General features: G+C 39.0%; 2 protein-coding genes across 2 annotated transcripts; both read left to right on the top strand.

Annotated features, from left to right (window-relative positions):
• Nucleotides 1-15,710, top strand: LOC107084080 (pre-B-cell leukemia transcription factor-interacting protein 1-like). The gene is made up of 10 exons (XM_015373747.1): nucleotides 1-245; nucleotides 1,000-1,127; nucleotides 5,448-5,532; nucleotides 5,614-5,681; nucleotides 5,830-6,457; nucleotides 7,401-7,634; nucleotides 10,720-10,763; nucleotides 10,919-11,014; nucleotides 11,184-11,364; nucleotides 13,256-15,710. The coding sequence occupies exons 2-10, from the start codon at nucleotides 1,056-1,058 to the stop codon at nucleotides 14,215-14,217; spliced, it is 2,370 nt and encodes a 789-aa protein (XP_015229233.1). The 5' UTR covers nucleotides 1-245; nucleotides 1,000-1,055; the 3' UTR covers nucleotides 14,218-15,710.
• A 1,644-nt stretch (nucleotides 15,711-17,354) lies between these two features.
• LOC107084051 (protein S100-A13-like) lies at nucleotides 17,355-20,106 on the top strand. The gene is made up of 3 exons (XM_015373694.1): nucleotides 17,355-17,578; nucleotides 17,669-17,808; nucleotides 19,802-20,106. The coding sequence occupies exons 2-3, from the start codon at nucleotides 17,680-17,682 to the stop codon at nucleotides 19,931-19,933; spliced, it is 261 nt and encodes an 86-aa protein (XP_015229180.1). The 5' UTR covers nucleotides 17,355-17,578; nucleotides 17,669-17,679; the 3' UTR covers nucleotides 19,934-20,106.
• Nucleotides 20,107-24,892: the final 4,786 nt, after the last annotated feature.

Below are 24,892 nucleotides of genomic sequence, written 5' to 3' on the forward strand. Positions count from 1 at the left end.
TGCGTGCGTCAATCACGTATCTTTCCTGGCTCCACGCTTCTCTCTGATTGGTCTAGCCTTTATCCGGGGGCGGGAGCTCCTGGATCAATCCCGAAATCCCATTGGACAAGGCCTTTATTCGGTTGACGTGACGCAGCTCGGAATTCCCAAAGTTCCCAAGTTCACAGGAGGAGAGGAACGTTGATTTTACGACTAAGCAAGAGTTTTTGAAAGGGGAAATAAGGCAGCAACTGGAACATAAGCAGGTTTGTGTCAACACATCGAGTTCTGTTGTTAAAGTGGCGCTTTCGACGCTCCTTCCCGCTACAGGGCCGCAGTGGAAAGGCGGAAGAGTGGGAATGGGAATGTTCAGGCTAACATCCTTTGTTTACCATCCCGATTGCACCTTCAAACCGGTTGCTACAACAACCCCAGCCCCCAAAGAAAGGCTCATATGTAATTTAAAGTGAACATTGGCGCTCTAGAGCCTGCTGGCTACTCAGTATCTGTCTCTATTTGTCTGTCTTTGGATCAATGAGCTGCTCGAAGCTGAGGCTTAACTAGCTTTTCAGATTTAACTGCAGCTCAGACCGCGAATATAAATGATAGGCACTCTAAATTAAATCAGCACTTCTTTTATTAATATCGTCTGTATTTTACTGCGCAGCAGAGTGTTATGGATGCCACCATGTCGTTACATAACTGGAATCAGGCACAATCGGCTCTTTATCCCGGGGCTGCGCTCCGCATGTTGCTTAAATATTACGTTGGTTGCATAATTGCGTCCTTTTTAAGCAGTTTGTATAACACCTACTTACAATACTCCATGCAAGAGGCATTTTGTATTTTTTTGGTAAACTATCTCAGTTCAAATCCCTACACACTATTTACAAGTATTTAAAAAATATATATACAGTGTGCATGTATAGCAGCTTTTTGTGTTAGAGACATTTTGTATGATAATACAATTTAACATCGACACGTTTACGAAGGGAACGTTGTTGCTGTCGTCATGTGCAGGATATTATAAAGGTGAATCTGTCTGCTGCTGTGCCAATCTTAGCCTCCAGAGGGCGATGTCTGACACCAGCAACAGCACAGGAAGCACTGGCTCCTCCACCAACAGCTGGACCCTCCTCTCACCAGAGGTAAGCTTTTCCAGGCAGGAAGGCATGATCATGTTTTGCATTATTAATGATTTCACAATTTTCTTCCTACTTAAAGCTACTATATATGTTTTTCAGTGTTATTAAAATCATAGTCAAGACTTTCTGCCCAGAGGCGTAGCCAGAATATTTTTATGAGGGTGGCCAGGCAATAACCAGTGTACACTGAGGCCCGAAAGTAGATAGGCACCAAAACCTCACGATCAATCTACACTGTTCAAACAGGTTTCAGTTTTGGGCTAACATCTTTTCCATTGTCATTACTTACATACTTTTATTAGTAATCATTCACATAAAATTGATATTTACAAGTACTAATTGTTTAATAAGTTTTTATTAAAATAGTTATTTATCTATGATTTCACTGAAGAATCCTAGATGACTTCCAGAGACTCATAATTTTCCCTTTACTCCATAAAACAAAAAAAATCAATTTCTGCTTGAACTCTGTTCTTATCATCTTTAATGTTAGTATATTGATTTGCATAATAAACCACATTGTTTTTGTGCCAGTTCCAGTTTGTTGTTGATGATAGGTACCTCTGATAGGTATTTTCATTTTATATAATCTGGAATCATCTTTGCAGTCCCCAATATCAAAGAAATACAGGAAATATCAATTTTTATAGAAAGCGTAATCTTGGTGTATGTAAGCTTTTGATATTTTAGATTTTAGTAAACTATTTCTCAGTGTTTCTTATTATTTTGTGAATTATCAAAAATGATTTATTTTGATTATCCTAGTTGCACCAAGGGGAAAAAAAGTTTAATCTGCCTAATTGTCAGAACTGTCATTTGTCATTTATTTTTGTAATATTTACATTAATGATTTTTCCCTATAAGCCCACCCAGACTGACTCCCTGTTTGTACTATGGTAATAACAGACACAGGTAATATACAGAAATCGAATTATTTAAAATATCTTCTAAAATTTGAGGCATTTAGTTGATATTAGGTCTAAATCAAAAGAAGAGGCAGACTTGATGGTCTTCGGCAGGTCTCCCACAAAGACAGTTGCACTGTGTGTTTAACATCCAGAACCAGAATGGGGCAACACAGCCACCAAACATAATTTCAAGAAGTGTTGCAACTATTTTCTGCACAAAGAGGCTAAAGTTTGTCCTGAAATATTTGGGTTTGTTTTTTTCCTCACAAAAGAGCTGTGCTTATTTGAAGTTTTTCCTGGAGTTTTAACTTAACTTTGTATTAATTTTGGAGAGTTTCCATCTTCACATAACTCACAATTGAGATCATTTCAACATGTTTCTGCAGAAAAGTGCTCACGTATTAACATGATTGGCTATAATGACTTTCCAGATGGTAGCATTTAAAAAAATAATTAAAGTTTAGTATGAGTTAGTGTGTAAATCATCTGATTTAAAGGAAAATAGGTCAATACATCTGCTATTATATCTTGCTCGTGAACAAATGAGTGAATAGGTGGGGCTTTTTCACAAGTCTCGCTTTGATCCACACTATTACCTTCTCACTGCCTGTCCATGACTCATTGTCAGTTTAAGCCTGTTTGTGGTTGGTTGTTGCCATGATAGGACAACTATAAATTTGCTCAGGCCCAAAATGCAAAAAAAACAAAAAAAAAACAAACAAACAGAAAAGCCACCTTTTTAAAGATTCCCAAAAGTGGTTTTATGCATAATCAGAAATGACTTAATGATGTGGCCGAGTATCCACTTAATTAATGAATAAGTAAATCAAATAATTTTTAACACAAAAACAGTAAATTGTATGTTGTCATGCATTAAAATAAAAAAAATTAGAATTTGAAAAATCAAACTTATGCATCAAACCAATGTGACTATGGATGTTTTTCAAATGCAAGGTGAAAATTGGCTCACTATAGATTTATTCGGCTGGTCTTTTTAACACAAAACTTTTTGGAAATGTGTCCAGGACAGACCGCAAACAGGTCCAGGTACCAGTTTAAACAGGTCCACATCAACTGAAAACAGGCTAAGAGCAACTAGTTGACCACAACTTTACTACAGAATTTTAAGATTCAAGTTTCAAACACTTTTCCTAATTTATTTCTCGTATTTGTGACCACTTTTTAAAATGTCTTATTGAGTCCCATCGATCCTGGATATGTGCTGCTGATTATTTTTCGGGGTTATTCTTTAAAACCGATGTTGCTTTTTCTTCCCCCACATGCATGATCAAAATAAAGCAGTATTAAACTTTAAACAAGTATCAGTTTAAACCAAAAACAAACATTTATAATATTAAATCAAATAAAACTTTAAAAAATTAGATAGCAGACGGGGGTATTAGCCATACTGCTGAATGAACCTAAACTTTCCTTTGTGTTTACTAGAATGTTTTTGTGCCCTTTCATTCAAACAAAGAAAATTCAACAACGTTAAATTAAATGTTGCAATAAAATAAAATACAATTGTCTTTTAAAGTTTGTAGTTTTATTAATTTAAAGTAGAATTATTTGAAGGTTAGCTAATTAGTTTACAGGATTTGAAATTGCTATCAATAAATTGAACAAAAAAACTGTCAAACTCTGACATTTATTACACTAATTTCTACCACACCTTCTTCAATTACACTACACCACCCCTAGGGGACGCCCACCACTAATTAGGGACCACTGCACTAATGAATCAGCCAAGGCATTCATATATTGGCCAACACCGATACAAAAAAACTCTTAATATCATCCAATACCAGTGTATGTCTGATCTCTCTCCTTAGTTTTAAAATGTACTCTGGATGTTGATGCAGGGATCTACATCTTGATCATTTCAAGTTCAAAGAAACTATTCTTAAAGGCCTAATTTCTACAACGAACACAGCAGAAATTCTTATTCGCGTAGCAATATCCGGAAAGGGTCGTTACAACACTTTTCCTAAGTCTGCTAACTTTGTTTCTTAATAAATTATGCACTTTTAAGATGTCTGAAATATCAAATAGAAATAAAAAGAATATTTTTGAGAGATGGTTGATTTATTCATCTTGAGGATTAGGAAACATATGAATATTTATCTTGCCCTAGTTAGAGGAGGCGATGCTCTTCCTGGCGGAGAGATGTTGTTTATTAAGACATCATCTCAAGTGTCATGTCAATCTGGCTCGTCAATCCAAGTTCATTTACAACGTTTCCTGTCTAAACTTGTAACCCCGAGCCTTCTTTTAAACGGAAACGTCTTGCGGATGTCTTCAAGAAAAACAAATTATGAGTCATAAGCCTTACAAAAGACTGAGTATGAAAGAAAACCGCTCCTATCTGTTACTCTTAAGGAATGTAGTAGCTGTCTTAATTGAGTCTGCCTTAAGTGTAAACAAGGCTGCAAGGTGTACCCACTGCTGGGTGGCTGAGTGTTTGTGTGCTTTTAATGTCTGCAATACAAAATATATCGCTGAAAGTTTCAAAAACTATTAAGTATTAGTTATTATTATTTTATTTTTATTTTTTATATATTTTTTTTGTCTTTCTGAAGTAACCAAAGCATAGATCTAAAGAAAAATGCTAGTTAGCCACCTCCTTAATGTTACCCTACTAGAACTAAAACAAGCATTCAAAGCCTTTCAGTGCAGGAGCAACATTCCCCACTAATAAATGTTAGAAAATATTATGAAGTGGTTCAAACTAAGTCATAACAAAGGTAAGATTGCCACCTAAATACTGACTGTTTATTTGGGAAGCATGCGAGAAGCAGGTCTTTTTTTTGTCCTATGAAAAAATAATAATAATCTATGATTTGCTAAACCTTACTGCATTTTTAACTGGGACTGTGTGCTTTTTTCAGTTGAGCCTTAAAAATTATGTTTTTGGCTTCAAACAATCTATTTAGTTTCGTTTTGAGACAAAGAATGCATGTGTGAAAACACCCGCTGTGAAGTATGTTGTTAGGTTGTAGCTCTTCCAAAGCTTCATGTCATTTTAATGTGAGAGTTCAGCAGGATTACTTTAAAATACCCCGAATAAAAACTGGGTAAAGCCAGAAACCTTCAAAGTGGCTGCTTGCTTACTGTATCTCTAATGATCCAAAACATGTGGCCTAGTCAAAACATTATTCCCTTCAGAGAAAAAGCTGTCAAGGAGTTTGAAGAGAACGTATAAGGGATGACCAAGCATGCAGTTAAAGTTTAGATTTTTTTTTTTTATGTCTTTGAAATGTTGCTACTGCAATAAAAGAGGCGTTTATTTTAACGCCTTTTGAACAAATGTGCTATATGCCGCCCTAATGGATGCGTCTGCAAGTGTTTCTTTCTGTTAATGTCATTGCCACCGTTGAGCTTCTTAGATGTCCTGTTGGGTCTTCTCTCTCCACAGGAGGCAGCCATTGAGAATGTCGGGCCAACAGACGACGGCACTGAGAGTTTGGGTGATGCCCCCAGTCTGTCTGAGGAGGTGGCAGGTACTGACTAGTCTATAGTGGTACCTAAGACATAAATGACCCCCTCCTTCTGTATTGACATTACATGGACTTTGTTTTCAGGAGCTGCTGCAGAGTATAAACCAGCTGACCTTCCAGTAGAAACTGTCCTGTCTGAAGAAGGGCACCAGGTTGGTACAGTCAATAAGCCGTTTAAATTGTTGGGAGGCAAACATTTAGATAGAACATCAGTCTCCATCATAAAATGCTGAGATAAGTTGAGTTCAGTGGTAAGATTTAAAGGTAAAACCATAAAAGATCAGTTTCTTCCATGTCCAGGTTTGTCAAGAAACTTCCCCAGGATCCAGTGAGGGTCCCGTCCCTTCTAGTCCTTCCAGATTAAGCCCTCTCCCCTCAAACCCTCTCGATTCCTCATTGCTCGACGCAGAGAGTCAGCCCCCCGTCATCCACGATATCGTAACCACCTCTCCCAGCGACAACGAGCCTCAAGGCGTCATGCCTTTGGTCACCAGCATTGATTTGGAAGCTCAGCTAGACATCCCAGCAGTTGATATTCCCCTAGCAGACTCCACAGTGTCTTCCCCCGCCACTCGCATGGCTGAGACCACCTCCCCCGCTGAGCCTGTGCTCCACACTCCTGCTGATTCTGGGCCAATGCCTACGAGTCCTGCTGCTGGGAGTGATGTCTCAAGCTCTGAACCCGAGGTCAACATCCCCACAGAGAACCTTACAGCCGCTGGACCCCCACCTCATGTTGGAGATGAGGTCGGCTTTGGTCCAGAGAGCACGGAGCCTCCGAGCCCAGTCCCAGAAAGACTGATGGCAGAACATGGGGGAAGCCCTGACCCGGAGACCGTTGGCTCTGCTGAGACAGAAGAAGACGAGGCTGATGCTGAGAAGGAGGAAGGACCATCGGAGGCCCTGAACTTGGATGAGGATGAGGAAGGTATGTTGGTGTCCTCTCAGGATTCCTAAATATCACCTATTCCATGAGATCAAGAACTTAGCAATTACCTCATGAAAAACTGTAATTAAAACTGATTTAATCTGCTATAAGTGGCTGACATGGCAGTGGAGTTTTGCCTCTTTTACTTGACCTTATTGGGGCAGTCATGGCCCGTGTTTTGGCAGCAGTCTCTCAACTGATTTATTGAAAGCAGGCTGTGTCTGACTACTAATATCAACTCTAAAATCTCACTTAGAAATATCCTAATTTTTCTTTAATACCTGTTGGATTCCAAGTACTTTAGCAGCTTAATATACGTAATAATCTTGCATAAACACAGACTATTAAGTGTGTTAATTTAAGAAGCTTCTGTTGCACTTGGAACAGATCTGGGCTCCAGATGATGGCTTTTACCAATAAATGCTGCAGCAGATCTGCAGAGCTTTATTCTGCTTCTTTAGACGAGAACAAGAAGAGACTAACTGTGAAGATTTGTGAGCACACTTTTTATCTGCGTCATGTTAACATCTGGAATGTGATTTATTTTCCTGACAGTGAGGCCCCCACCCTGCTGAGAAAATGAATAAACCCTCAAGCATGAAATTAATGTGGCTGTAATTTAGATGGGGGGGAAAAATGTCATCCACTTCCACAAGCAGCAAATTTGCAATCAGCAGTTTGCAAATTTCCTTTGTTTTGCATTTCATGCATTCAATAAATTTGCTGTATTTCTTTCTTTTTGTCAGGCAGTCTGCCAGCAGATAGTTATAAAATTGGAAATGTCTTCAGCAGCAACAGTTTAGCATGCTGGAATGATTTATTGAAGTGGTTTGAAGGCACTGCAGAGTATTTGCGGTTCAAATTTGCACAAAGGCCCTGCTGTCACTGTCTCCTGTTTTCATGTTCGCAGCCCGTTACCAGTAACGCTCCTGCCTCTTTTCAGACCAGTCCAGCAGCTTGGAGTTGGGCGACACGAGTGGCTTTGATGACGGACTGAGAAGGAGGAATGTTCCCTCCTTTGAAGCGCCAAGGCCGAGAACCTCTGATGAGGAGGATGACGAAGAGGAGGTCGAGTTTAAAATGGCGGAGAGAAAGGAGGAGAAACCGTGGTTCTCCATGAACAAATGTATCGTTGCTGCTTTGGTCCTGCTCTTCTTAGGTTCCCTGTTTTTGTCAGGTGAGTTCCCTTTCTGCAGGACTCATCATAGATGGTTCTTTCTTTTCTAAAGCTTTGTGCTTTCAAACGGGTTTTCTACAGTTATACAGTTTTTGAATACAGTGACTAATTTTATGTTAAGCATGATTTTAATGTTTTTGTATGCAACTAAATTCAGTGGCTGGCAAAATATTTCTATCCTGCTGCCTTTTTAGGATTTTATGACATTGCACACATCACATTAAGTAGGCGGGTCTAGGCTGGGTAGACTGTAGAGCTGTAGCCTCGGATGCTGATGAACCACACCTGGGTAAGACACGGAGCTTGATATGTAGAGACTTGGCACACGTGATAAGATTGATCTGCCTACATATAAAACGTTGTGTGTATTGTTAGCATGTTTGTGTGAGGCTCCTTTACTTTAGCACAGAAATAAAGCTGTCTAGAGTTAAAGAGAAGATGGATGGATCTGAATGTTGGACAATCCCAAAAGAAAATCTGTCTGAGGCTGCAAGAGACCTTGGGAAAGTGGTGGAAGTTTACCTTATAGCAGAAATACAACCTTAAACATCCAGCCACAGCTATACAGCAGCCTAGTCCAAGTCCAGACTCAAATCTCTGATTAAGATTTAAAAAAAAATCTTAGTTTCTAGAAGTTCCAAGCTGATAGAGACATACCCTGAGGTAGAAAGTGCCTCTACAAACAATCATTTTTTCTTTATTTCATCCAAAAGAAGCTTGACTCGAGGAATTTGGTGCAAGGAATTAGTCTTTGTCTAAATGTTCTTCTGTTGAGATGGATAGTTTTTCCTGAGTGCTAAGAAACCTCCAAAAGAGCTTTGTTTTTAATCTATTTCTACCCAGGCCATCAAAGATAATAATTTAATGTTATATTTAGTGTAATGTATTTCAGCAGTGCTCCTTGTGGAAAAATAAATCTCACATTTTGTTCACTGGGGAGCAGAGGAATGCTTTTCAGCTTTAATAAATGAGCCAGCTGTAAGATAAAATAAAAAATAAAAAAACTTGTATGTTCTGAAGTTTAAAAAAAAATTGACACAGCATTTTTCTTGATTTAAAGAAAAAACAAGTGTTTTTTATTTCTCTGTTTTCATCTGTTAGAGAAAATTGGAAAACATTTCGCAACAATTTGCTCCTTTGTTGAGAAACGTTTAAGGTAAAGATTTTACATCTTTCCTTATTGCTCTCAAAACCTGCAAAGGCTGCAACTAACAATTATTTTGCAAATGGATTAATCTGTAAGTTATTATTTTGATTCATCAATTAATAATCTGATAGTCAAAGGTTCCTTAAAGAAGACTTTAAAATAAAAAATTAAACCAGGTGAAACTAAAACTTTTCCACTTGAAGAGTTCTGAATGGAGAATATTGACAGATGAAAACCTTTTTTTAAAATCTTAAATTCAAAATGTTTAATATTTTTACAATCTTGGTGTAATTACTGCTCTACTTGGGTTGCTCTGTCAGCTAAAGGATGTTTTAGAGTCTCTACATTCAAGTTAATGATTAATAGATTACTATATTAGTTCATAATTATTTCAATAGTCGATTAATCGCGATTAATCCGATTACCGGTAGTTGTTTCAGCCCTACAAATTTTGTATAATTAGGGGTAAAAAACAACAGCAAACTGAAATATGGAAAGCCTTGCAAAAGACAGCAGCTATATTAACAACTTATTGAATTTGTTTGAAGCAGGGATGGTTATAAATTTGCACGGCTTCTAGGAGGAAAGAGCTGCGATAACGCTCCTTTGTGGCCCTAGGGTGCAGCGGTTTGCCACTGATGTTGGGAGTTGTCGGAGCTGGCCTTAACGATGAGCTAACCAAGTAACCCCTTACTGTCAGTGGTAGATAAGCTACTGTACCAACAATCTACATCTAAAAAGATGGCTGATGCAAAAACGGAGTCAATAAAAATCCTAAGGAAACCCCCCCCACCTTACTGTAAGGAGCATCGATGTTGTGACTCCAGTCCAGCTAGTTATTCGGGTTCAATTTGTATCCAATCAATCAATCTATCACTTTATTTTGGTAAATTCTCCACATGAAGATCCAATGATGAAGAATACATTTAAAAAATATATTTTAAAATTATATAAATATTAATGTCAGATTCAAATAAAATGGTATGTAATCAAATTTAATTCTTAAATACAATAGCTAGTACTGCTGGCATGTTTAGGCTTTAGAAGGAAGTTAAGTTTTGTGCCATTTAAAAAAAATAAAAATAAATAAAAAATCAGGAACATAATGAGCACTGAAGCTTTAAAACTATTATATAACAAAAATAAGGATATTTTAAGGTTTTGATGGGTAAAATGGTCACTGTGAACCTCAAAGTGTTTTTAAATGAAATCATGGAGTGTTTTTTTTTTTCTTTATATAATTTTGAAATACTTTAACATATCTAAACTTTTCCAAAGTGTTGTTCCCCTATTAGCAACATTTATGCAAACATAAAAACTGATCTATTAACTATTTTATATATTTTACATCAGAGCGTTCTTTTTGTAGATATTATTCATGTTCATGGGTTTAAACCCGTTACAGCAGAGGTTGGACCGCCTCCGAGTTTCACGCACTCCCTATTTGACAACAACTGAATTTGAGTTACATAAGCATATTTATTTGCAGTCGTCAGCAACACTCTGATGTCCGTTTTTAATTCTTGTTGACTTAGCTGCGTTATGTCAACAGGTTTCCTCTCTGACCTGGATAATGGTAGGTGCAGCGTCAAAGATAAGAGCGCAGTGTAAGCTTGTGCCCTCACCCACCAACACTTAGTAGATTGTCGGAAGATTTATTTAGGATGACGGCTGCTGCAGCGACAGCAGGAAAAGAACAAATGACACTGAGGTGGAGAGTGACGCCTTTAGCTGCTGTTTGGGGGGCATTCACAAATTCATGAGGGTGTGGTTTGATATCAGGCAAATAAATGTTGGAAGGTTTATGAATTCCCTTTCAGGAAATGTGAAATTCTAGGCAAATATATGCAGGATGTAGGATTTAATGGAAGCCATTTGTGGACATTAAGCATATTTTTTAACAAATATATGTAACATATGTGTTCTCTTGTTTTGCAGGGGACATCGACGGACCTGAGTTGAGCGATGGAGAACAAAACCAGGTCCGGTTATTCCTTTAGTCTCACTTCCTCAATGTTCAGTATATATCTGATTCGTACTTCAGTTTTGAACCTGCACAGATAAATAGTAAAAGAAAATAAAAAGAATGTTTTTAAAAATATGCATTCTATTCACACACCCATGAATTTCTCTTCAGGACTGGATTAGCGGAGATCCACAGGATATGAAAGAGCTGCTGGATAAACTAACAGAGGAAAACCAGCAGATCACTCAGCTGGAGGTTCAACTACAAGTCAGTGTGCACATCTTTTGACTTTTATTGTTTACCTTCATCCACTCTTAAAAAAAAAAAAGAAACTTTAAAGTGTAGTTTTCTCAATCAATGCTTTTTATTTACATCTGCAGCTTTTGGATTCCAGCAGCATCTTTATAACATGTCTCATTTTTTCCTTCTGCCTCAGTCTAAGAAAGACGAACTTGACACGGAGATGAAGGCGGTGGCTGAGAGTGGCGATGAACGGGGTAAAGCAGACTTGGAAGAAGAAAACTCAAAGCTGAAGGAGGAGCTGTCGGTCCTGCCTGAGCTGAAGAAAGAGCTGGAGAGTCTCCGGGCGAGAGTGACCGAACTCAGCCAGCTCACAGGTATGGCTGCTTAATTATGTGTTTATATCCTGTTAATGTAGAATCTACACATCCCTGTTAGAAAAGCAGGTTTTATGTGATGTAAAAAAAAAGGAGAACATGATAAATCAAAGCATTTTTTTCCCAGTCACTCTCGCGATTCTTTTGTTCTACATCCTTAACTAATACTTTTTTTGATGTACATTTGATTCTAGGCTACAAAGTTTTCCATCTAATAAGCTTTACAACTGGAAATATAGGACAAAATTAAATTAAATCATAGAGATACGTAGCTGTTGCTGCAAACTGTTAAACGGATATTTGCTCATGGCAGCTCATTAGTAAGCTTATAAACATTCCCCAGACTAACTGGTTACACTAGTAATTCTAGCCTTTTTAGGGGCGGGCTGGATTTATGTGAATCCAAACATAAATATAGGCAAGCAGGGGAAACTTTGAAATCCAAATATTTGATTGGTTGTATTTAAACGCAGCCAAGGATGCGGCGGTCGTCGTGTTGGTTTTGAGAAAAACAAATCCCAAAGTTGATCACTTCAAAATCCAGATTGGTCATAAGAGTGTTGGTAATATAAAGGCTGTAGCATATGTGGTTTTTTTAAGCAGCATTTTTAGGTTCCTACCAGCTGACTTTCTAAGGGTAAGCTTTATATTTATTCAGGTTTTCAGGGATAGTTAACGGTACAGATTGGTGTTATAACAACTCAGAGGTTGAGGCGACCACAGAAACGTCTTTAACGGTATTGTGGAGGATTTTTGCAAATTTCTTTAAAAGTCCAGCCCTCTCCACTTTAAAAAAGGTGTGTGAATTTAAAAGTTGCTCATACAAGCTTACTGTGTACGAATGTCCACATTAACCCCTAAATCCCTCAATCACTATATAGAGCAGGCACTATATAGTGGACTTTATAGCAAACTCGATGATCACTATTTTTTCCTCCGGTTGGTCACATAACTGCTCCTTCACTGCGTGATACCTGCATCATCTTTGTTATTAGTCGCCGCTGTCGGGTAGCGACAGCCTATGGTGGCAGCGGGCCGCTGTGACAGCAATTCCCATAATGCTTTGCGAGGAGATCTCTTAACGCAAAGCATTAGGGGATATATCTGCTTCTTCTGAGGCCTTTCTTTTCTTCTCATGCACTTCGTAGACACTTTTTCTCTTATGATCCCGGTCATTTTCAAAGAACCGCGGTGAGAAACCACACATATAACTGGGGACGAGCACGTAGGACGGCCTTGCGTAAACATACCACCTTTATGATTGACAATTAGGGCCACTTATTTTGATGATCCGCCCGGAAACAGAACATCCTCCACTATACCTTTAAAGCAATGAATTGATGGATGGGCTGGAAGAAACATGGCCTCAATTAACCAGCTGTCCACCCAAAAATCCTTATTTGAAATCTATACAATGTGGTGAATTTAGTTACTAAAATAAATTTATCTTTTATTTATATTCCAACTCATTGAATGCGATTGTAGAAAACAATAGATTCTTAGCAGACTTCCTGACCTTTGCAGCATATAGTTTCACATTAAAACCAATTATTATGTAATGCTTCTTCATAGCCTTATCCTGATTGCTCAATTTTCACAATAAGACCATTTTGGTCCTTTCTGCAAACTGTGGCTTTAGCTGAAGGATGTTTATGACTGTTTAGTGGGTTAAAAGAACGTTCTATGATCTTAGGAAGAATAAAAATAGAAATTTAAATGAAACTGTATTTTTATTTTTTATTTTTATGTCATAGGGTTGTCTTTTTTTCTGCCAAAGCATTTATTCCTTCTTAGGTTCAACCGTAAATATTTCATCTTGCATTTATTTTTTTGGGGTACTGGGACCACCTCTGAAACCTAAACGCCTTTTGTTTTTCTTAATTTGATGCAGGAACGGTGTCGCCTGCTTCCAGCCCCGCTTCTCAGCCGAATGCTGAAGATGCTCAGAGTTCCCATAAAGCAGCTGGACCAGAGTGGAGAAAGGATGGAAAGCTGAAGGAAGAGCTTCACCGTCAGAAAGTCCTGTTAGAAGAAAGCAAGAAAAGACTGGAAGGGATGAGAAAGGATGGAGGTGATGGAAAACAAGTTTGGGAGAACTTAGAAGGAATCCAGAAGAAACTCTCAGAACAAGTTGAGAGGTGGGAGAAGACGAAGCCACAGGGGCCAAAATGGAAAGGAAAAAGGGACAAAAAACAGGAGCGAGACCACTGGAAGAAGGAGCAAAAGAAGGAGTGGAAGCACGGCAAAGAGGAGAAGAAAGAAAAGGAGGGGAAACCCCAAAAGGAAAACTCTCACAAAGAAGCGTGGAGGAAGAACCAGGACGACTGGCAGAGGAAAAAGGGCGAGCGCAGGATGGACCGAGAGGAAAGGAGGAAGGAGAAGCCGTGGCACAGCCGGCCGGGTAAAAACTCTCCCCATCATCATCAGCAGACCCGGCAGCCTCAGCAGCACAACCACAACGACTTCTGGAGAGACCAGGAGCTCAAGCTCCATCGCAACGTCCGTCCGCAGCTGGGCTGCACCTCCGTGGAGGACTGCGCCACTAAGGAGGGGCTCTACCCCGTGGAGCTGTCCGAGTTTGAGGAGCTGCTGGAGGGCTACCTGAGCAAGCTGGAAGGCTCCTCCAACGACGGGAAGGATAAGATCCGCAAGCTGACTGCTGACTTCTTCGAGGACGGCGTCTTCATCCATGACAGGGTGCGCTTCGGGGACTTTGCTGAGGACGTTGCAGATGTCCTGGAAGACATGGTGGATGTATTGGAGGGTGGTGGACAGAAGGACAATGACTCCCTGGAGGAGGAGATGGAGGAGTTTGAGCGGGAGGCCCTGTGGAAGTTTGCAGCCACAGCTTAAAAGAAGGATTTCAAAGCATTAAAACCCAAGAAGGACATTGCTGATGATGGTTTTGTAGGACATTTCCTTAACTTCTCCTCTGAGCTGTGATTGTTGTAGCTTTTGGAACAGACTCCTTAATGTGTCTCTCAGAGTCTCTTATTATAAGCTATACTGTGTTTGCCATTTTGGGCTTAGTTGTTGTTACCTACCTCTGTCCGGGTCATGGCTCCTGTTTCAGAGTAACCTGCTGTGTGAATTTTATTTCTTTTTTTTTCTTTCTTGCTCTAATTGGTGCATGTAGCATTGATGTGAATTTAAACCCAGACCAGACTGGGAGCATTCGATCAGTATTACCCAGATAATCAACCTAATCATCAGTCCCCTATAAGTCCGGTCCCAGAGGAGGGCATCCTGCTGTGTTCTGCGATTTTTATCAGATCAGGTCTGACTGGTTTCTTTGTCAGCATTTTTTTTTTTTTTCAGCAAACAAACGGAGAAAGAGAGAGACCTGTTTATGAGCCTCAAGCATTTTCTGTTAACCTGACTTGCCCCAGATCTGTTTATTTGACTTCTGCTCCTAGAGAAAAAGCAATACCACAGATTCAACACTTCTTGACCACTTTAGCACTTTTCGTCAAACATGGCGATTACTTCTCACCGTTTCTTGTGAAGGGGCTCTTCTTTCCCAGCGCACAAGTACAATTATAAATTAGTAATCCCAGAAGAAGCCCCTTCACTTCATCTGTTAATGCTCCAGATTACGTTCTACACCCCTCCACCCCCCGTTTCATTCAGAAATAGGTTTGAGTTGACTTGCATGCAGCTGATTTAGATGTAGTTTCCAGAATTTAAATAAGAATAAAAAAAAGACTTTTCATATTTTTGGGCAAAAGGAAAAAAAAAAAAAACAGCACAAAATCAAGCCCAAAAATAAGGTATCCTTTTGATTTCACCAGTTCCTCTTTATGTTGATGTCAAAGTGAAAAGTTGGCAGATTGTGATTGTTAAAAGAAGCTTTGTTGTGTTTCCTGATTATTTATTCTGTCACTTTTATTTCTTTATCAAAGGAGCGACAGACTTGGTCCCAGGCTGTTCACGCTGAATGTTAAAGCAGCTTTGATTTACTTGATGTAGGAGCTGCTGCTTATGTGCCTTTCTCACAATGAATATCTCAGAATGGACCAGAGGTCTCTGATTTCCTTTCCTTCTACTAGAAGAAGAAGTTTACGCAACTTTAATTTGTCCTGCTGTTGATAGAACATGAAGTGAATGTTGCAGAGTTTTTACAGATGAGACGTTGTACTGGTTTATTTCTGAAGATCTCCCAACCTAAAGGGTTTGAGGGAATCCTCGTAGCACGAATTAAAGTAAGAGTTTAGTTAATATTTGAGAGTATTTCTGTCTGTTTGGCAACAATAGGGCAGGACCTGGAGATGAATGGATATAACGTCAGGGCACCTATAAATTCTATCATCATCAGTTGTGTCCTGTTTATGTGAAATAAACATTGATTTCAATACATTTGTCACCATTATGTCTGAATTTTCTTTGGGGTTTTTTCAAAAGATTAAGTGCCTAAAGGTTTTTGGGGGGGCTGTTATTGTAGAGCTATATTGGAGAAAACAATTTGGTTGGTTAGAAAACCATGAACCGGGATTAATTAATAAATCTGGGTTGTTCCCAATTGTCGTACCATCGAAGCCCAAAGTTTGAGTCTGGACTCCACCTAGGTTTTAAAATCATGAAGTGGGTTTTGATTCTTCTCATGATCAAACTAAGCAAAAACTGGTGAGTTATATATCTTGCCAGTGCTCAGATCAGATCCACAAACAGGTTGGAATATGCGATAATTGAGGGAAATGTTTCCCTCACTATGCTTTTGAAAGCATCGATATTAGTTTTTAATATTAGCTTAATTTTTGCTCTTTGTACAATTTTCCATCTAGTCAATTTTAGGTAAAATTGGTTCATCTCAAGGTCCTCAAGTTTATTTTCTCCACTTTGTGTAAGAATTCCTCCATGAGCATCATGCTGCTACCACCGTGCTTGTAAAGTGTGATGACGTTTAAAATCTTATTTTCATCTATTAAACTTTTTTTTTTTCTGGAGACATTTCTCTTGTTTCCAAAAGTTTCCAGACTTTTCCAGCTCTGGAGACTCCTTGTTTCTCTATGAATTCTCCAGTATTATTAAATCCAGTTAGTGTTGAAAAGCATATCTCTAATACAGCAGTAAACAGAAGCTACATGCCAATCAAAAGCCTGTTAAGAACCTGATCCTGCAAGATCCTGCGTGGATTTGATAAAATCCCCAAAGAATTGCCTTTCTTGCAGTCAAATCTTGTTTTTTGAATAATTATTCCAAGCTGGAGACGGGGCTTTGTGTTCATCATTAAAGCCCCCAAATTAAATTACAGCTGTGCCTCGTCAAGCATTAAGAGCATAGATAAACTGACCAGAACAGAGTCTGGTATTCCCCATGTTAAAAAGACCGGATCTTCTCTGTGTGACGGGTTTAGCTCTAAAAAGAAAGTCACCCAAGCCTGTGTGACACCCTGCATCTGAGTCACTGTGCTGAGAACAAGAGCTGATGGCATGAATGGCATCTATTATCACAACCATGTTGCCAGACTGAAATGTTTACACTCAGACTCAGTTCTATGAATGAGCGCTTGCTAGAACAATGGCATGTATCGCATCTGGGCTTCGGCTGATATCACCCAGCTGATATGCTGATGAACGAGAACTGGTCGGTCATTACGAAAGAGCAGACGGAGCCTGACATTCTCTGAATTCTACAACCAGCCAGATCAGAGGTGTTTCAGCAGAGATCTGTGCTCCCCCTGTGATGGTCTCTGATGTTAACAATCTAGATATAGATTAACGGGTCTGTGCAGCAAAAACACAAAAAAAGGCATGATTCATGGCTGAACTTTGAGTATTTGCAGTTGGGATTCAGACAACAGAGGGTGTGTTTTAACCCCTGGTACCTTCATTTGAGTCATGTTTTGTATAAACTAATTACTGCTTAGAAATGCATGATTCAGTCAGTTGATTGGATTCGCCTGATGCTATCTCTGAATCCCTCACTCTGCAGAGCGACTCAAGCAGTGTTTTGTCCAGTCGTCAGTACTAGCTGTGACCTTTAGTAGGTCAGAGTGGCAGTTTTTTTTTTTTTCCTTTTTTTCTGTTTTTGATGTCATGGAAATCAGACAGCGATGAGGGCAGCCTGCAGGGCAGGAGGGGAGTGATGAGGAGGTGTTTTCTGCTGATGTGTGCACCAGTGATGGAGATGAAGCACGTATATTTAGAGGAGATGGGCAGGGATGAAGAGGAAAGGATCTCCTGCAGCTTGACACACTGAGTCTAACCCCATTAAGGTAACACTTCAGCTGCTGATTGCAATTCTCTATCTGCTTTTATACGTATGCATCCTCAGTTTTGACAGATTTTTTAAATTTTATTTGCAGTAAAAGCGACCATGGAAGCTGCCATCACCACCATTGTCAGCCAGTTCAAGATGTACGCTGGGAATGAAGGATCCTCCACCACGCTGAGTAAAGATGAGTTCCATAAGCTGGTGACCTCCCAACTTCCCAACTTTGTCAAGGTTTGTCTCTTTAATTGTCGATATTGTCTCTCTTAGCTTATTTTTGATGTTTTCATTTATATTAGACAATTGTTGAAGGCTTTTTATATTTTTCAAAAGCAAAGGTCAATATAGGTGTTGAGCAGTTCTTCCATTATGTCTACATCATGGGAATCATCTGGAAATCTGAAACCAGTGATACCAACATAAGTTTGAACCAAAAACCTTTTACCTGCATGGTTTTCTCATTATATGTTTTTTTGGGGGATTTGTCTGTGTTTAACAACATATTTAGTTAGTAATTTCAATGCAATAAAAAATCTGAAACATAGTTATTACAATCTTTTTATTATAATATAGAACCTATTCCTAACATTCAACTGATTTCCAAGTGTTGTAGGTGTTTGGCCACCTCCTGCTGACATATTATTATAGTTAGAGGTTCACTGATCTTATAAATTTGAAATGCTTTTTTTCTCCAGGTCAGGCTTAAGATGCAACTAACAACTTAGAGCACATTCTAAAAACCTTCAAAAGAAATTCTGCACAGGTTTAGGGATCTTTAATCCACATAGGGTCCATATTACACAGACGGGTCAGAATATAAGCCTACATTACTCGTAATATCTAGATGTTCCTTAGCAAAGTGACCGCTGCCATAAGCAGTCAACTAGCCTCTGGTGTAATTTATCATTTACAGTGGTTACCACTGATCTGGATTCAAAGTATATACTGTAGTCTATGAGGAAATCCAGGGAACATCCCAGGAGTCTAATTTTTAAGGGCGACAGTGGTGTCTGGTGCAGCAGTTTGCCCTGCAATTGGCTCTATGCACAACTCCACCACTTCCTGAACTTCAGGAGGCTCCTTTGTTTCCTGTCTTTCATGATTGGATGCACTGATTAATCCAAGTGTGTATGACCTATGTAACTGGCCAGACACACCTGAATTAATCAGTCCGTCCAGTAATGAAAGACAGGAAACAAAGGAGCTACCTTAAATTCAGGAAGTAGTGGAGCTGTGCATAAAGCTCATTGGAGGGTTGACGTTTTGAGTGCCAGCTCCGGCTTTCAGTGTCCTTGTGTCCTTGGGCAGCACACTTCACCTGCATTGCCCACTGATGGTGGTCAGAAGGCCCGCTTCTGTCAGTGAGCCCCAGGGCAGCTGTGGCTACAATGCATTTTGCCACCATCAGTGTGTGAGCATGTGAGTGAATGCATGAATGTAGTGTGAAGCGTTTTGGTCAAGACTCCTGACTTGAAAAAGTGCTATATAAGTACTTGCCATTTGCCATTTCCCTGCTTTCAGCACCCATTCTGGTAAACTGGGAATTATTGCTCTGTTATAACAGCTAGTGTTGGAACAAATTTCCAACCATCTAGTTGTTGATCTGATATGAAGCTGTTCCCCTGTTTGTTTTATACCATTCCTTTTTCTAACTTACATTAAGAAAAATATCCCATGTTAATTTTGCCCAAAAAGTTAAATATTTGTTTTACTAGACAACAAATCCTTATTTACTCTGTGTGTTAAGTTGAACAGCTCTAAGCTCTGGAGCTTAAATGTGTTGGTTTTGGATTCTGGGCTCAGTGGCGCTGGTGATCCAGCAGTTGGTAGTTCCTGAGTCCAAACCAATGAAGTTTCTTCAGAGAGAAATTGTTAAAGGGCATGGATGTTTTTAGCTAAGAGCAAGCTTGTTGATGCTGACAAAAACTGTCACTACGATGTAAGTTAGTACATATTAGTGGTGGTTTTACGCATTTATATATATTTGAGTACAGTAATAGAATATGTGACCCTGTGTGGATTGTGGAAAACACAGAAAAAAAAGAAATAAAAACATTAACACCATGTGTGTCACAGAGGAAATACAAGTTTAAATGCATTGATAGAAACAAACAATTTAATGACATCCATGAAGAAATGGTTATAAACGGGACAGAAAGTGGGCAGTCTGTGCTGCACCTCCCACTGGTCCAACATTGATCTGTGTCTAATCTGTGATCCCCCACAGAACGCCAGCGACCCCGGGACGATCGACCAGCTCATGAGCTCCATAGACGAAAACAACGATGGGGAGCTGACGTTCTCTGAGTTCTGGCAGCTGATTGGAAAACTAGCAGGCAAACAGGGGGGCTTCAACTAGTAGACCCAAACCCAACTGGCTGCTTTTTATTCCTGCCATCCGGCATACTGCATGCCATCTGAGTTCTTCTTATCTCTGTGCCAGTGCAACATGTGTAACTGCATAGTTAACCATTTGTTCAATGGGAGGAACTTTGAATTAAAGGCTCTATTGTTTTAAACCCTGAACCACCAGCTTTGAGTCTGCTGTCATTCATTCACCACATTTTATGATTTGCAGCGACATCTAAGCTGCAGTGAGATACAGCCTTGATTTAAGAGATTATAATCTTGAAAGGATTGCTGCTGCACTGTCCTGCACTCTTAATACTCAAAAGGGCTCCATAAAACTGCTTGTTCTAGCTTGATAATACATCGGTAAAGACGGGGACATGTAGGCCAAATACTTCCTATTGTGTAATTTTAGCATAAACTTCAATGTCTAGCCGGAGATATGTGGGCGGGAATGCTCACCTGCTGTTTTATCGCCTGTAGGCCTGTTTTAATTTGTTGTCGACCTGCCTGTGATTGTGTGCCTTTTTCAAACGGATAGGTAAATGTGACCTTTGTATCCAAATTACACCCCCCTCCTTGTGTTAAGGTGCAGGTGTGGGAGGGGCAGACTACAGCCAAATGAGTCAGAGAAACGGATGAAGTCAGAACGTCTGTTTTTTTGCAGCTAGGAGCTTTTGCAGATAAGCTCATGGGTAACCCCGCCTCACTCACTGAGGTAAAATCAGGAGATGTAAATCTTTTACATGGTTGTAAAAGAATTTGCCGAGATGGCTGTAGGAAATATGCTTTGTTTGTTCCATTCACTTATGATAAAAATCAGGGTTCAGCTGAATCGTATGTCCTCTTTAGTATCATGCAAAACAACTGTTAGAAATCTACTGAATACAAAAAAACAAAAAACAAAGAAAAACATATTCATACACCTTGAACTTTTCCATATCTTGTCACATTACAACCATAAACTTTATGTTTTTTATTGGGATTTTATGATCGGCTTACACTAAGCAAGTAATTATTAGAAAGAGAAAGTAAAGCATTGATTTTTGGGGAGGGAGGGGGTCAATGATAAAAATGTAAGAGTTGTGGCTTGCAGGTACATTTAGCTCCCAAGAGCAGCTACTTCCTACCACCTTTTTCTATTAAAGCTCCACCTTGGGCGGATCTACAATCAAGTTTAGGTCTGGACTTTAACTGGGCTATTAAGAATGAATCCAAACCTTCTAAAGTATATCTGAATCCATGTGTAAGTTGTTGAACTTTTGTAGGCTCAAACACTATTTATTCCAGGATATCACTGATATTTAGCTCCAACCGTCTTCCTTTCAACTCTTACCAGCTTCTCTCTCCCTGTTCCTGCTCCACAGCTTCATACTCTGTCATGTCTTGCCATAGAGATGATAAATTTAGACTGAGCTTAATTTAATTTTGCACCACACAGAGCATTTAGAATTAACTTCAAGTTTGGTCTCAACATCAACGCCCAGCTGGTATTTCAATCCCAGATGGAGTCACAGTCAAACAAGAACAGACCAGATGAAGCTGCTATGTTAAGAAAAAGCAGAGAGAGCATAAAGAGTGGAACTATAATACATGTTATAAAATGGGAGAATAGAAATTCATGAAGCAGAAAGATGAATAGTGGTTCCTATGTCCTCCAGCAACCAAAACGTATAGCAGCATGTGGACAAAGTGTAAATAGGTTGTCTTATAGCTTTTATTCAACAACCCTCATGCGATTTTTTTTCATAAAATACAAGTATTCCCGGGCTGCTCAGTGGTGCAGTGGGTGGCACTGCTGCCTTGCTGCAAGAGGGTTCTGGGTTTGATTCCCAGCCCGGGGTCTTTCTGCATGGAGTTTGCATGTTCTCCCTGAGCATGTGTGGGTTCTCTCCGGGTACTCCGGCTTCCTCCCACAGTCCAAAAACATGACTATTGACTTGTCTAAATTCTCCTTAGGTGTGAGTGTGTGCGTGAATGGTTGTTTGTCTCTGTGTTGTGTTGACTCAGCATTGACTGCTGGAGATAGCCCACCAGCACCCCTCGCGACCCCACTCGGGACAAGCGTGTCAGATAAAGGATGGATGGATGGACAGGTATTCCCCACCCAAGCTATGGTCTCTGCAGCTCCCCATGGGTCTCTTGGTAACTTTGCTGATTAATGCTCTCCTTGTCCAGCCTAGAAGCCTGTCCATTAGACAGGCTGGACAGGTATCAGGAACCTTGTCAGTTTAATAATACAGAATTTGTCCACAGCTGTTAATCTTACATGATTTGTTTTAAATAAACAAATCAATCAGATATTGCTGTAAACCTTGCGTGCTTTCAGGGAAAATTTAAAAACAACCACTTTATTGCTATTTTTGGGTTAAAGCAAAAGAAAAGCGAAAACCTATAGAAAAAGATCATGTAAACGTTTTTTTTTTATGGAAAACCCCTTATATATGGAAAAGAATTACATTTAGGGTAAGGAAAAAGTTTAAGAACAAAAACAGCATTCTTTTTTGTGCTTTTTCATTTTTTTCTGCATAGTGGTTGACTTATCTGGTTGACCTGATTTAGAAGTTCTCAAAACTCATTCATATTCTTTATTATTTGTATTTGCATAGTGTAGAACATTGTTTCTTTTTTTTTTTTTTTTTTGGTATGGTTGTAATTAGTGTTGCGCCGATGCTATTTTTTGACCCTGATATGGGTATGCGATACTTTGCTGTGCAGTATTAGCCGATACCGATACCATACTGACACCATCTGTTTGAGATTGATGTGTGTGTGTGTGTGTATGTATGAAGACTTGCATACTACTTGGATGTAAAATAATTGCCATCATGGCTTTGTCAAGCTGCTGCCTAGCTTTTTTAAGAAGGAAAAAGACTAATACAAAGTGAATCCAGTAGAACTTTTAATTGCCTACCTGGAATGGGTGACAATAGCTGAATAAACTGTTGGCTCTCAAAATGGTATCGGTGCCCTATTTGTTGTTACTCGCCGATACCAATACTAGTATTTTAGTGCTGGAACAGGGCCCGCCCGATACTGGTATGGGTAACAGTGCAACACTAGATGTAATTATTTGAGTTGAATAAGTAATACTTTATTGAAAATGGGGGGAGTTTAAGTTTAAATATAAGTGTTTACTTCTTTCCGCTCCATTTCATTCATAATTTCAGTTGTCACCTGGACATGTTTTGTTATGTTGTTTTCTTTTAACAAATGAATGAAATAAATAAATAAAACAAGATTATTTTTTATTAGCAAAAAAAGATAACTGTGTAATTTCCCTTACATTGTGAAATTAAATGTTATTGTCTTATGCTCCATCACCAGAGGCGTAGCCAGAACATTTTTATAAGGGTGGCCAGGCAATAACCATCTTACACTGAGGGGGGGCCGAAAGCGGATAGACACCAGAACCTCAGGGTCAATCTACACTGTTCCAACAGGAAAATTAACGAGTAAAACATCCATATTTTCTAAATAAAGACTGCCTATAATTTCCTACAGCCTTTGCTAACAAATAGACGCATATATTTAAACGTCCGTGCTTTCTAAATAAAAGGTATAGTGGATAAAATTCTTTCAGTTTTGAGATCTGGGGCGTAAATCTTTTCCATCGTCATTACTTACCTGTATCAATAAACATTCTGCCTAATATTGATATTTAAAAGCACGAACATCTAAATAAATTGATAAGTTTTTATTAAAATTGTTATTTATCTATGATTTCACTGAAGACTCCCAGATGACTTGCAGAGACTAATTTTCTCTTTACCCCATATAACACAAAATCTAGTTCTGAAAAGAGCATGAATTCTGTACCGTATTTATCGTATTTGATGTTAGTATATTGATGCGTATAATTTACCACAAAAAAATAAAAAAATTAATATTTTGAATATTCCACTTGAGAGTATTACTGATGCCACCATCTGTATTAGAGGGAGAAAATGGTACAGGGGTGGCCAATATTTGGATAAGGCAAGGGAAGGCAAGGCAAGACACATTTATTTGTAGCACAATTCAGTACAAAGACAATGCAAAGTGCTTTACATGATTAAAATATAGGAAAATAAACAGAATCAAAACAAGTAGGAAACAAATTATGAAATAAAATAAAAAAATGCAGAAACAAAGAAGAAAAAGAAAATAAGAAAGTTGAACTAATGATGTTTCAGTTGAACTGTTTAACTAGAACAGTCAAAGGCAATCCTAAAAAAAAAAAAAATGTTTTTAGTCTTGATTTAAAGGAACTCAGCTTTCCAAATTTTTTACAGTTTTCTGGAAGTTTGTTCCAGATAAGTGGAGCATAGGAACTAAATACTGCTTCTCTAAGTTTAGTTCTGGTTCTTGGTATGCAGAGCAGGCTGGAGCCAGAAGACCTGAGTGGTCTGGAGGGTTGATACACTGATAGCAAGTCTGTGATGTATTTAGGTGCTAAGCCATTCAGAGATTTATAGACCAACAGAAGTATTTTAAAGTCTATTCTCTGAGATACAGGGAGCCAGTGTAAGGACTTTAGATAAGGGTGGCCATGGCCACCCCTGGCCCCCCATCTAGCTCCGCCCCTGTCTATCATATAAAACCCAAATAAAGTGTGTGGTTACAACGTGACAAAATATGGGATAGAAGTGGTGGGAATACTTTGGCAAGCCGTCGTACACAGCATTTGATTTAATCAACAAAATGAAAATGAAAAAAGGAATATTTGCATTAAGATGGACTACTACAATAGAAATATTAAGACTTATTTTTATTGCAATGTTTATTTAATAAGCGACACTAAATCCTTGGTTTAGAATCTGGATGAAGTCATTCCAGTCGCCCTGTCTCTCTGTCCCAGCAGAGGAAGCTGTTCCAAAGCCACAGAATGAGAGAATCACGCATGACGTGAAACAGCTGGCCCATCAACTAACCATGGACTTCAAACAACTTAATAATAAAATAAAAATAAAAAATGTAAGTATTTTCT

Source organism: Cyprinodon variegatus, unplaced genomic scaffold, assembly GCF_000732505.1.
Source record: "Cyprinodon variegatus isolate N-32 unplaced genomic scaffold, C_variegatus-1.0 Scaffold91, whole genome shotgun sequence".
NCBI classification, from domain to species: Eukaryota; Metazoa; Chordata; class Actinopteri; order Cyprinodontiformes; family Cyprinodontidae; genus Cyprinodon; species Cyprinodon variegatus.

What these genes read in the sequence shown, in the direction of transcription:
- LOC107084080 (XM_015373747.1), top strand. Translation starts at nt 1,056, where the DNA reads ATGTCTGACACCAGCAACAGCACAGGAAGCACTGGCTCCTCCACCAAC. An exon ending in GGACCCTCCTCTCACCAGAG is followed by an intron (nt 1,128 to 5,447) that starts GTAAGCTTTTCC and finishes CTCTCTCCACAG; the next exon opens with GAGGCAGCCATTGAGAATGT. An exon ending in CGAACTCAGCCAGCTCACAG is followed by an intron (nt 11,365 to 13,255) that starts GTATGGCTGCTT and finishes AATTTGATGCAG; the next exon opens with GAACGGTGTCGCCTGCTTCC.
- LOC107084051 (XM_015373694.1), top strand. Translation starts at nt 17,680, where the DNA reads ATGGAAGCTGCCATCACCACCATTGTCAGCCAGTTCAAGATGTACGCT. An exon ending in AACTTCCCAACTTTGTCAAG is followed by an intron (nt 17,809 to 19,801) that starts GTTTGTCTCTTT and finishes GATCCCCCACAG; the next exon opens with AACGCCAGCGACCCCGGGAC.